At 36.3% G+C, this 13,548-nt stretch overlaps 1 protein-coding gene across 5 annotated transcripts in view; it reads right to left on the bottom strand.

The window, feature by feature from the left end:
* Positions 1 to 13,548, bottom strand: part of LOC135834500 (uncharacterized) — a 227,586-nt gene that overhangs the window by 24,421 nt on the left and 189,617 nt on the right. The window contains exon 6 of one of the 5 annotated variants that reach the window (XM_065348406.1): positions 501 to 2,815. The exons of 3 other annotated variants lie outside the window; for them this stretch is intronic. In XM_065348406.1, coding sequence (XP_065204478.1) covers positions 788 to 2,767 — 1,980 coding nt within the window. In that variant the 5' untranslated portion in view covers positions 2,768 to 2,815 and the 3' untranslated portion in view covers positions 501 to 787. Of the gene's footprint in view, positions 1 to 500; positions 2,816 to 8,294; positions 10,638 to 13,548 lie in introns of those variants that run through there. One more of the 5 variants, XM_065348418.1, reaches the window with a different exon arrangement.

The raw sequence follows: 13,548 nt of genomic DNA, 5'->3' as shown, positions 1-13,548 counted from the left end.
AGGATCGTTTTTAGCAGATCTATTTTGAATTCATTTCTCTCCAAAAATTCTGTGAATTAGTGGTATGATTTTGTTCCAGTCCAGAATTGTAGCCCTCAAGGACAATTTTTGTCATTTTCTTTTCCTCTTTTCTAAGGCTGCTACAAAGTCAACTACAGGTGGATTTCAAGTCATTTTTGAGCCTCCAGTGACTTTTTGAAAATTACTGGCGTCTCCACCAGATCTTTGAAAATTGAAATTCCCACAACATTTTATCAAATGGAGTTTGCAAGCTGGAATTTACTTACTTTGCAAACTAATATCAATACAATATGAAGGCGACTAAAAATGTGGGTATTTGATTTGGAAAATCATTTTCAACCTTGTTCCTAAAAAATTATATTTAAAAAAGAAAGCAATACAAATTTTAGGAAATCGATAGGTGTTTTTAGATTTTTAAAAATTAACCATGAAATCAAAAAATCAATTTACCCCTAAAACTTACTTACATAATGAATAAATAGATTGCAAGAAAATTGACAATGTTTATTTTCATTTTAATAGCGATTTTTTTTTTTTTTTTAATGTAGTTATCACGATCAGAAGCGGGCACCTAAGCCTATACGTAACATATTACAGAGGAATATTGGATAACTCAACACACGATATGTTTTAATTCAAGTTTGAAAAAACGTTGCCACTGGCTGAATAATTATTAATAGGTAAAGAACAAAGCTAAAATAATAGTAGGCACATGTATGCTAGTAGATATTCGAATAAATCCATCCAAGCATTGCTTTCGGGTACCTCACGTTTTCGACTGATCAGCAACCCCCTTTTCAAATTTCTCAATTTCTTCAGGGGTTCTAAAATACCACTTTAAAAACCAACAAAAACTGGAATCTCGGATTTTCAGCTCAGACAGACTCGCTTCATCGCTCACACGACGGAAAACATCTTTGATTGATAATGATTGCTTGAAATTAGTAACTTCATCGTCACTGCCCAAACACCAACGTAAAATTGTTTGTAAATCATCGACTGAAACACCCAAGATATTACCACCAATCAGGAAAGCTCTCAAATAATTCAAAATGTCCTCTTTCAGAGTGACTATCACCTCCTCGGTTTGCACTAATGTTTCGATGAAGTGTATCAAATGATTGGAGGTACATTTGAAGCACGGGATAATGCGATCACGTAGAATACTTTCTACTCTACGAAACGATGTGATTGCATTTTTAAAGTTGGCAGCAGTTTCGGAATTGTCAAAGGCATCGTTGACGAACTCATTTATTAATTCTACTTCAGTAAGATGGCTCTCTACAATGACCCAAGAATCGTCGGAAAAACACGACTGTATTAGGCGCTGTTTTATATCTTTTCTTTTGTTTGTATCAGTACAGCAGAAGATCAAAACTTCGTTCAGTTTTTTAAAATATCCCAGCTTCATCAGCGCATGGCAATACACACTGATATTTCCGTATTCGGCCATAGAAGTTTCTTTAAATTGGGTAATATCGTTCTCGTCTTCGAAGCAAAATTTCATTATTCGATGCAAATCTGCCCCACTCATATCAACCATCACACGACGCCAATTCTTACGCCAAAAAGCATTCATATCTTCGAAAGAAGCGTCCGACAGCACAGTCAATAAAAAACTAGTTCCTTTAAATTTCGCGTCTCTTATGCTTGGTCCACTGAACAACTCATCTCGATTCAAAATATATTTAATCGCTGATCGCTTCAATTTATCTGGAGAACTTCTCCATACTTCACAACGTAAGTAAGTTCTGTATTCGGTGCACGTCCAATCACCAAGTTGGAGAGAGCGTTCGTGATGAAAATTAGGGGTAACTTCATAATTAGTCTCAGAGTCGATAAGCATCTCAATTAGAAGTGGGAAGTTACTTTCGTTCATTTTATCCTTAATATACATCCACGTTGGTAGAACGCAAAATTTATCATCACTGTAGGTCAACAATCTCTCCATCAGGAGACTGCCTCTTTTCGTGACAAACTCATCGAGCTCTTGATCACTTAATGTGGGCAAAATGAACCTAACAAACACTTCTTTAGGCCATTGGGACAGGTCAATGGCACGTTCCAATCGATTTTCTGGACGAATACGATTCCAAAAATGCAATATGGATGTCCAATGATAAGGCGAATGTGCACAGGCTCGCAGCATTACGTCATCGATTGAATCATCGCCAGGATTAGGTATCCGATCTGGTTCATTTCTCAGCATACAAATCCAATAAAACAATTCGGCATTTTTATTGAAAACGATTTCGTTCAAGTCTAGTTTCTCTGACACCAAAGGCCAAATACGTCTAATATCATCTTCAAAACAATACACGCAGGCGATTTTGAATTTTACGTCATTACTCAGTTGGTCGCACGTCATCATTTGTCTAGCTGCTCCAAGAAAATTAATATTACCGACCCGGTCACACGTATAATAATGAACATCGTACAGAACACAAGATGCACCTTTGCAATGAAAAGGAAACATTGGTGTGTCACGAGAAAACATACATTTCCTTACAGAGGACATAAATCTTCCGCTGTATACTTCGATCATGCGTTTGATTGAAGAAGGTATGCTGGGGGATAAATTTTCACACAAATTCAACTCTGATAGGAACTCGTAAAAATCGTCATCTGTATGATGGTCGACTTCCCAGTGCAATAATCCGGAAACAACTGCGCTTGTTGAGATTTCTTGCAGAGTTGCTGGACTCGGATAGGTAAGATCGAAAACGTTGGATACCTTTTCAGCCATTTCGAGTCTTCAATAATATTTTTCCTTCAATTGGAATTTATGTAGGACCTGGAATTAAAATGGAATTTTGTGGAATCAATAGGTATAGGTACATTGTAAGATAAAAGATCAATGAAAGTAAATACGTAAGAATAAAATAGGTATGGAGAACAGATTCAGTTAGGTCTAGGTTGGTGAATGGATATAGGCCCTAAAACCTCCCCCTGAAAATCTTACAAAGGAACCACTACCTGGTTATCTGGTTTTGCTTTGAATGGGTATTGCGATTTTGGAAAATATAAGCATTATTGTGGATCGCGAAAAAAAAAAAGAATGTTACAGGATTTTAACCAAATTCAGTAATGACTTTCATTTTGTGTTGAAGTTTCAGGACGGACACTCATCATCTTTAATGAATTTAAACACCTGCGATAGTTGAAATTGCGGTTATCCCCTCGATTTTTGGTGAATTTTTGAAAATCAAATTTCGGCCAAAAATGAGGAAAAAAAACTAAAATTTTACCAAATCAACCTAGAAAGCTGAAATTTGGGATATACGCTATTTTCGACCTGCCAAATCGATTGGAAACGATTTCAAACCAATTTGAGCAATTCTGGAGCCTCCAGCACATTTTTGAAATTTGAAAATCCCACAAAATTTCATCAAAATGAAGTTGGGAAGCGGAAATTGACGCTGCAATCCAATTTATACACGCGATTAAGTCGACTGCTGGTGGGTTTGAGTCATTTCGTGGCCACCAGCGACTTTTTGAAAATTCTTGAAGCCTCCAGTAGATTTTTGAAACTTGTCAAATGGAGTTGAAAAGCTGAAAGTCATTCTGTAAACTAATTTTAATACGCTATGAAGTCGACTGCAAGTAGATTTAAAGTTGTTTTGTAGACATCAGCGAGTTTTTGGAAATTACTAGAGCCTCCAGTAAATTTTTGAAACTCGCAATTTCTACAAAATTTCATCAAATGGAGTTGGAAAGCCGAAAGTTGATTCGGATACATTTTGTGACATTTTTTGAAAAACGGAAGTTTCTAAAAATCTGTTGGAGGCTCCAAAATGGATTGAAACTGCCTGCGATCCACCTCTGAATAATGTCAAAAATGGAGTGTCTCTGTTTAATAAAATTTTATGGAAATTTCGAGCATTTAAAACTCTACTGGAGGCTCCGGTAATTTCCAAAAAGTCGCTGGAGGCTCCAAAACGACTTGAAATCTACCGGTGTTAGTCGACTTCATAATGTATTAAAATTAGTTTACAGAGTGAAGTTTAGCTTTCCAACTGTTTTTTATGAAATTTTAAGTTTCTAAAATTTGTTGGAGGCTCTAGGAATTTTCGAAAAGTTGCTGGAGGCTCCAAAATCACTTGAACCAACCTGCAGTCGACTTGATAGCGCATTAAAATTGGAGTACAGAGTGAATTATGGATTTCCAACTCTGGTAAATTTTTATGGAAATTTCGAGCATTGAAATACCTGCTGGAGGCTCCAGTAATGTCCAAAAAGTCACTGAAGGCTCCAAAACGACTTGAAATCTACTTGCAGTCGACTCCCTAGCGTGTTGAAATTAGTTTACGGAATGAATTTTAGCTTTCCAACTGCTTTTGATGAAATTTTGTGGAAATTTCAAGTTTCAAAAATCTGCTAGAGGCTCCAGAACTGCTAAAAATGGTTTGACACAGTTTCTAATCGATTTGGCAGGTTGAAAATAGGATATATCCCAAATTTCATCGTTCTAGATCAAATTTTAGTTCAATCACTTATCTTCAACCTCAATTTCGGCGATAAAGCCGAAAAACGAAGATTGACAAAGGTTATAATGACCTCTTACGAATTTTTCAAAATTTTTGGTTTTTTAACCTCTTTCCAGGAGCTTAGTTTTGGCGTTTGAGTCCCAAAGTTATCTTAAGGGGAATCATTTTCTTTAAAAATCTCTGGAATCAAACGGTGATTAAAATTAGAATCAGCATCCCTGAAACCTGTATCAGCTGCAAAACCATATTTTCGGGTCTACTGTGAATCGAGTTCACGTTTTAAATTGTCAATTTTCATTTTTAAAAACAATTTTCATAAAATTGACAACTTTACCCCCTCTTAGAGTAAGGGTGAAATCGCCATTTTGGGAATAGCTGAACTAGTCATGCTGGTAGTAAATTTAGAACAATTTTTGTTTGAACATTTTTCCTCTCGGACTCTTCATGTCCGCGATACAGCCGAAAAACCTGTATTGGCAAAGGTTGATGACCACTTGCGAGGGTAGCCGGCAAGTTGCGTTGTGCAGCTTTTGATGGGTTGTTTTAGAGACCAATCTGAACAAATGATGTGAAATTCAGCTTTCCCCTAATTTTTCCGAGGTTCGACTAAAAATTTTGCTAAAATGGTTGTAGGTACTATAGTGAGCTTGAATTGTTTTTTATTCATCACTATTGAAGTTCTTTGCTCCAATATCCAAAAATTTATGGTTTTAGAAAACAAAAAAAAAATGTTGAAAATTTCATCTCTGAACTGAAAGTACTTAGAGTCGCACGAGAAGCCTTTCAAAAAAGAGAAAAAAGTAACAAAAAATGGGTTCGTAGTTCAAAAATTAAAATTCTCAGTTTCTGAATTATTCATTTAGAGTCCTCCCACCTTTATCTCTCCCAATTATTTAAATAATGTTGGCCCTCCTACGCAGGGATGAAAAGCCTTAAAATGAAACTTAAGCTTTCGGCTTTTAGCTTGAAATTTCAATATTAAAACTTTTGGCTTTAGCTTTCAGCTATCTCAATTTTTACGGCTTGCTTTAGCCAAACTTTTGGCTTCCAATTTACAGTCCAAGTCTGCAGCCAATCGAGAAGATAGTGTAGCCAGTACCAGATAATTACCCGAATAGTGACCCGAATCCCGATTTTGTCTATACTTTAAGATGTATATAAAATTTTTTTATTATTATCCTAGTTTGTAAAAGGTGGTTGGTGCCGAAGAATTATAAACAGACACCCTCCACCTCATATTTTTACATGCAAAATTGTAATTAGGGTTTCAGGTTTCAGCTAGTTTGTTTAAGCATGACCCTTAAATCTAGTAACGTAAATAATTCCCTTTTTTGTAAATATTTTGTTAAGGTGCACCGGGGGAAGTTGGAATTCGGGGTAAGTTAGAAAACTTGCTCTAGCGCCTAGAGGTTTATATCTGGCAAAGTGCCACTAAAGGTGACTTGAGGGTACTACCCCTACTTCATCACGGCGTAAAAATTTTCACGATTCAGTTTCATTTTAGATGTCTTTGCTTCAATTATTGTATTTTGTTGTTGTTTTGAACTTGTTTTGAATTTGTTCTAAAATACAGACTTCCTATGTCTTAGTTTTTCGCATATAGCGGACAAACCGTGCGTCCTAGTGAAAATCTGATGAAAGTGATCTCAAAGAGAATGAAATTCTCTACAACTTTGTATGTGTGCAATTTTTCTAAGACGCTCCGTTTGTGATCTACGCCTCTGCAAAGTTTAGCCTGTTCTGACTTCCCCCAATTGGGGGAAGTCAGAATAGTTTATATTTTATTCCACTGAGCGAACGCTACTGTGTCAATCACGCTCAAATTTTCACCACAGGTTAAAAACTTTTATGGAAACCTACATAATAAATTTGATCCATATTGGTTCATTAGAAGGGGAGTAACAGCTGGTCAAAGTTGAAATTGTGAAAAATCATTCTGACTTGCCCCGGTGCACCTTATTTCTTTTATTTTTTTACATTTCTTTTATTTTTTATCCCCCAAAATTATATCATATCCAAATGAAATGGAAGAAAAAGAAGCCAGAAAACATCCAGATGTCAAAGTTTTCCAAGACGCAACCTGGATCAAGATATTTAATACTGTAAGTATATAATAGCCTAGCTTTAGTGTAGAAAAACGTAACAATCTTCATTGTGGGCGGTCGGTGAGAAGCAAGTAGCAAGTGCACTGACCGCCCCACCAATATCCCAATGTACTCTCGGCCTTTTAACTAGGGGCCCCAACTTGTTGGGACCACCCCTAGGCGAAATCTCTCCTTCTTCAAACTTCCCCCAGAGACGGGTCGGCGGCCCAGTTTGCTGTCAGATAGGTATGTGTGAATAATGACTCCTGGAACTTGGCAGGAATCAAGCCTTAGGCAACCACCCAGGGGTTTGGGTCAGGGTAGATGATCCGTCTCACCCCCCCCCCATTCCCCTTCCCGTCCCTTATCCTAATTTTGGGGTGAAGGTATAGTTTGTATTATAGAATATCTAATATTAGTAACCCTAAAATTAAGATTGTTTTTTCTTTTAAATAAATACAAACCCTCGGCGCCTAGTGCGTCCGAGGTGTTTGAAAAAAAAATGGCTTTCCCTCATATTTTCAATTTAACAGCTTTCAGCTATATTTCATTAAGCTTTTAGCTTTAAACTTTTGGCTTTAAGCTTTTGATTGACTTTAAACTTTTAGCTGATACACCATCAATTTATAAAAATCAGATCAGGTACATCGATGATTGATTTCATAATTAGTGCTAGTGGAGAACTTTCATTGCTAGAATTATTTTCTTTTTTTCCCCATTTCATTAAAGTGATTAAAATAAAATTGAACGAAATTTTTTTCATTTTTTTGTTTTTTATGAATTAGAGAATTCAATTCTGCAAAAAAGCCTTTGAAAAAGCCAAAAAAGTGAAAATTTTGGCTAGCTTTTGGCTTGGAAAAAATGAAACTTCCAAACTTCTAGCTTAAGGCTTAGTGCAAAAATCTGCTCGTCTTTAAGCTTTCGGCTAGCTTTTCATCGCTGCTCCTACGAGTAGGTACCTATAAATTGTGTGTTAATGATGACAAATTATTATGAATAACCCTCTTTTCAAAAAAAATCACACCCCCGTCCCCTGCAAGATGTATGTATTACCTACTTTCCTTGAATACATCCCTAAACATAAATAAACGAAGTAAGTAAATAAATGAACAGAATTTAAGAAAAATTCATTTACGTCTCAAAAGTTTCTCCAGGTAGATAAATAATTCATTTTTGGGCTCTCTGTCAACAATGTTGGTTCTCTCGTGCATATGTATGTAGTACAATAAAACTCTTCTGAATCTCTGGAAATTGTGAAATGCGGTTATGAAGGTGGAAGTTTCGCGTGAGTTTCAAAAATTCCTCCCCGAGGAAGAAAATTTTCGATTTTTTCTCTCACAGGTAATACACACTCAAGCTGTCTGTCAGGAAATCGACCCGACGAATAAATTCGTTATGCAGGTCGAGAATAGGCAAATAACTTGATTTTTAGGTGCCCAAGTAAATGTCCACACCTTTTGGGGAAATACGAAAATTCAAGGAAAATCGAAAATTTTGTGGAAGCTTCGAATTGTATAAAAATATAGGTAGGTATTTGGCTCGGAATTACTATCTTTGTTGCTAAAAAAAAAAAGGAAATCGATAGGTGGTTTTGGATTTACATATAAAATTTACAAGTACCTACCCAAAAAAATCGAAAAATCAGTTTAAACGTTACTGATGAACACTCTGTGTACGTACCTAATGAGTAGGCAAATAGATGACAAGGAAATTAACCATGTTTATTTTCATTTTTACAACGTATAAAAAATTTTAATGAATAAGTATGTACTTAATACTAATAAGTTACAATTTATAGAAAAAAATATGCTAAATATTTTAACTCAAGTTTAAAGAAATGTTTCCACAAAGTGAATAATCATTAATACAAGAGAAGTTCTAATAATAGATAAGTATATAGGCATATATTCGAATAATTCCATCTAAACGTTATTTTCGGATACCTCAAATTTTTGACTGATCCGAAGAAATAGTCTCTTCGCCAAAGAATTAAGTATAGGAATAAACAAATCCCATCAGAGCACTCCTTTTCAATGCGAATGCGAACTCCTAGATTTCTTCAGAGATACTTAAAATACCACATTGAAAATTCACCCTGATTCGGATCCATTTCCAGCTCAGACAAGTTCGCTTGACTCTTCACAACCCGAAAATATCACCAATACTGGTATGATCGCAAGAAGTTGGTAACTTCATCATCGTCATCGCCCAAACACCAACATAAAATTACGTATAAATCATCAGGTGAAAAACGATCGGTATCACCAAAGCTCAGAGAACCTCTCATAAAATCCAAAATTTCCTGTTTCAGAGCGACTGTCACTTCCTCGGTTTGTACCAATGTATCGATGAACTGTATCAAATCATAACAGGAACATTCGGACGTTTCAAGAATACATTCACTTAGAATACGTTCAATTCTACGATACGATACGAATCCAGTTTTAAAATTGGCAGCAGTTTCGGCATCGTCAAAGGCATCGTTGATGAACTCATTCATCAATTTAGCACTATAAAGATGTCTCTCTTTAATGACCAAAGAATCGTTGAAAAACCACCACTGAATTAGATGCCGTTTTATAACTTTTCTTTTGCTTGTATCAGTACAGCAGAAGATCAAAAAGGCGTTCAGTTCTCTAAAATATCCTCGATACATCAGCGTATTGCAATACGCACGAATATTTTCGTATTCAGCCATATAGGTTTCTTTAAATAGGTTAATATCGTTTTCGTCTTTGAAGCACAATTTCATCATTCGATGCAAATCTGTTCCATACATATCGGTCATCACATTACGCCAATTCTTATGCCAAAAAGCATTTCTCTCTTCGAACGAAGCGTCCGACAGCACAGTCAATAGAAACCTAGTATCTTTAAATTTATCTGGTCTTATGCGTTTCCTAATGAACAACTTATCTCGAGTCAAAATATATTTGATTGCTGATCGCTTCAATTCATCTGGAGAACTTCTCCATACTTCGCAACACAAGTAGAGTTTATCTCCACAATCAAGTCGAAAATAGCCTTCGTTGAAATCATGATAGAAAATATTAATACAATCATTCATCTCAGAGCGGATAAGCAACTTAATTAGATGTCGGTAGTTATTTTTGTTCATTCTGTTCCTAATGTACATCCACGTTGGAAGAGTGCAAATTTTATAACAACCATGTGTCAGCAAAACATACATCAGGTTAATACTGCCTTCCATAGTGACAAACTTATCGAGCAGGTGATCACATAATGTTGGCAAAATGAACCTAACGAACGTTTCCGGATGTTCTTTGGACAAGTAAGTGGTATGTATCAATCGATGTTCTGGACTAAGACGATTCCAAAAATACAACATGGATGACCAATGGCAAGATGTAGATTTCCAGGCTCGAAGCATTACGACATCGATTGGATCATTGCGATAATTAGGTATCCGATCCGGTTCATTTCTCAGCATACAAATCCAATAAAACAATTCAGGGGTTTGATCGAAATGGATTTCATTCAAGTCTAGGTTCTCTGACACCGAAGGCCAAATCCGTCTAATATCATCCTCAAAACAATACATGCAGGCAATTTTGAATTTTTCATCGTTACTCAGTCTATCGCAAATCATCATTCGTCTAGCTGTATGAAGAAAATGAATATAACCGCGCTGGTCGCATGCAAAATCATAAAAATCGTGCAAAATACGAAATTTATCGTCGCGATGAAAATGAAACACTTTCGTATAATGGAAATTCACCCATTCGTTTATATAGGAGATAAATGTCTGGCTGTATTCTTTGATGATGCGTTTGATTGGAGAAGGTAGTATGTTAGGGGGTACATTTTTACACAAATCCAAATCTGATAAGAATTCTTTAAAATCGTCATTCGGGCGATTTTTGACTTCCCGGTGCCATAATGCGGAAACAAATGCTCCAGATGAGATTTCTTGTAGAGTTGCTGGACTCGGATAGATGAGATCAAAAACGTTGCTGGATTCCATTTCAGTCATTTCAAGTCTTCAATTTGCTTCGATCCTCGATTCCAGGTTCAACAAACGAATCTAAAATCGTAAAGTTAGAGTTAATTTTGTGGAATATTAGGCCCGCGTGTTTATTTTGACATGTTAATGAACGCAATACGGTCGTCTTGGGTGGGGGGGGGGGGGGTAAATGGGCGGTTGGCTTCGGGCTCGCGCTTTCTGGAGGGCTCAGTATGAAAAAGGGCATGTGATAAAAGAAAACCCTAGGATTGGTAACATTGGGGGAATGGTCTATTAACCATAAAACCCAACAGACTCGATACAAAGAATGAGGTTTTATGACGTGAAATTCCACACAACTGCTTTAATTTTAATAGGTATATTTTTTATGAAAAAAAGTAAAGTAAAGGACTCCAAAATACACGACCGGCCAAAATTTCTGGTACTGAAACGCATTTTTCGATTTTTGGCGAATTTAAAAAAATTCATATTTAGACCAAAAAATGAAAAAAAATCGAATTTTTACAAAATTGACCCGAAAAGCTGAAATTGAATCGGAGAGTGAGTTTTCGCACATTTTTCAAGAATAACAAAAAACTGATTTATTCGAAAATCAAAAATTTTTGGTAAACACACCTAAGGTCATTGAAAGAGGACCCCATGATACAATTTCTAGCACTGTTTAGAAAAAAAAAATATTCACGTGCCCAGGCGTTGTTGCTGCCTAAACAAATGGGACTTAGACCCTTTCTGCACTCAATCGCCAAAATTTCTGTTGAAATTGCTCGGGCACGAATGGGGCTTGATTCCACATCTAACAAGGGAACCTCTTGAGGTGTCACACTCCGATTTGAACGGGACCGCGATTTTTGGAAAGAGCATAGTCTAAAACCCTCAAAACCAAATTTTCAGCTGCCCAAGTTCATTTTTCGATTTTTGGCGAATTTTTGAAAATTCAAAATTGACTGTTTTTGGCGATTTATGCTTTTTTTTAAAAAAAGTACGTACTTGATCGATAAGAATGGTCAGAATAAGTCCCAAAACTAATATTAATTATCCACATCCGAATTTCACCATTTCCAGCCATTCTGGAGCCTCCATGCAGCGCGATTTTTCAATTTCTCCAGAATTTCGAATTTGCTCCAGAAGGCGTGAATATGAAGTTGGGCAGCTATAAATCGAGTAGTATATTACACTCGACCTGTTTAACGAGTTTATCCACATTTGAGCCGATTTTGAGAGTGATACCTCAAAAGTGGCTTTTTGACCAGCTTTTTTCAAAATTAAAAAATCCAAAAAATCAAAAGATAACCGTTTGTGAGGAAATTTTTGAAAGTTGCGCGAATCACTGTTAGTCCGGCATATGACAATAGGAGTGATTGCACCCCCCCCACCGCCGATCCTCCGGGACAACTTTTTTCTTAAAGGGAACATCCTAAGAAACATTTTAAAGCAAACTTGCTCAAAAAAAGTTGGCCTTACTTACAAAATGGCGGCCATTTTGATTGACAGGTCAGCCGAATCGCAGATTTTGCGTTTCAACATAGTACTTGCACGAAAGTTTTTAAACCTTACAAAGGTAGATCGAAAGATCATGCAAAAATTCATCACCTGTCCAAATTTCAAGTGCTAAAGTGCGTTTTTCGATTTTTGGTGAATTTTTGAAAATCCAATTTAGGCCAAAAATGAGGGAAAAAATCAAAATTTTACCAAATTGACCAAGAAAGCTGAAATCTGGGATATACCCTATTCTCGACATGCCAAATCGATTGGGAACGGGTTCAACCCGTTTTGAGCAGTTCTGGAGCCTCCAGCAGATTTTTGAAAGTCAAAATGTTCACAAAATTCCATCAAATTGGAGTTGTAAAGCTGAAATTTATTCTAAAAACTAATTTTAATACCCTACGAAGTACTGCAGGTAAATTTAAAAGTCGCTTTGGAGCCTCCAGCGACTTTTTGAAAATTCCTAAAGCCTCCAGCAGATTTTTGAAACCTTAAATTTTCACAAAATTTCATCAAATGGCGATGGAAAGCTGAAATTTACTCTACACTCCAATTTTAACACTCTCTGAAGACGACTTCAGGTGGGTTCAAGTCATTTTAGATCCTCCAGCGACATTTTTGAAAATTACTGGAGCCTCCAGCAGATTTTTGAAACTTTAAATTTTCACAAAATTTCATCAAATGGAGATGGAGAGTCGAAATTCATTCTGCAAACTAATTTCAATACGCTACGAAGTTGACTGCTGGTGGATTTCAAGTCGTTTTGGAGCCTCCAGCGACTTTTCGGAAGGTTGTATGGCGTTTTTTTGGGAAATTGAAATTTCCTAAAAGTTGCTGGAAGCTTCAAAACCATCTGAAACCACCATGTAGCCCGCGAAGTAAATTTCAGCTTGCCAACTCCATTTGATGAATTTCTTTTTTTTTTTTTGGGTGTTTGTAATTAGTTGATTATTACACCCGTCGTATGGGATTTAAATCGAGTTGGTAAGGTCAAGTTTTTTAATTAGGTCTAAGAATTGTTTAATTTCGGAAGGGTCGTCTGGTATGAATAGGGATCTTTCATCTATTTGTAGGGATAGTCTGTGCTGATGTAAGGAGGGACAGTGAAATAGTAAGTGTTGGACAGATATAAGTTCTGACAGGCAGAACTGACATGTGGGTTCTGGGGCCTTTTCATAGAGGTGATTGTGTGTGATTTTTGTGTGGCCAATTCTCAGTCTGGTTATAATGATTTCTTCAAGTCTGTTTAAGTGGGAGAGGTTTTTCCAAGGATGGACTAATTTTTTTAGGTTGAAAGAGCTTGTTTGTGGTTGGGAGGGACCAAAAATTTTGCCATTTCTTAAGTGTGCTTTGGGTGAAGATAGATTTTTGAATTTATAAGTCAAATAGAGTTTTATGAATATTTTGAATTAGAAGGTGATCAGAAAAAAGATTTTGGATAGCAGTTAGTGAGCTGAGGGAATCACTTTGAATTAAGAAGGACTTATTT

Source organism: Planococcus citri, chromosome 2, assembly GCF_950023065.1.
Source record: "Planococcus citri chromosome 2, ihPlaCitr1.1, whole genome shotgun sequence".
NCBI classification, from domain to species: Eukaryota; Metazoa; Arthropoda; class Insecta; order Hemiptera; family Pseudococcidae; genus Planococcus; species Planococcus citri.
Note: the sequence above shows the minus strand (reverse complement) of the source record. Positions and strands in the feature narration are given on the sequence as shown.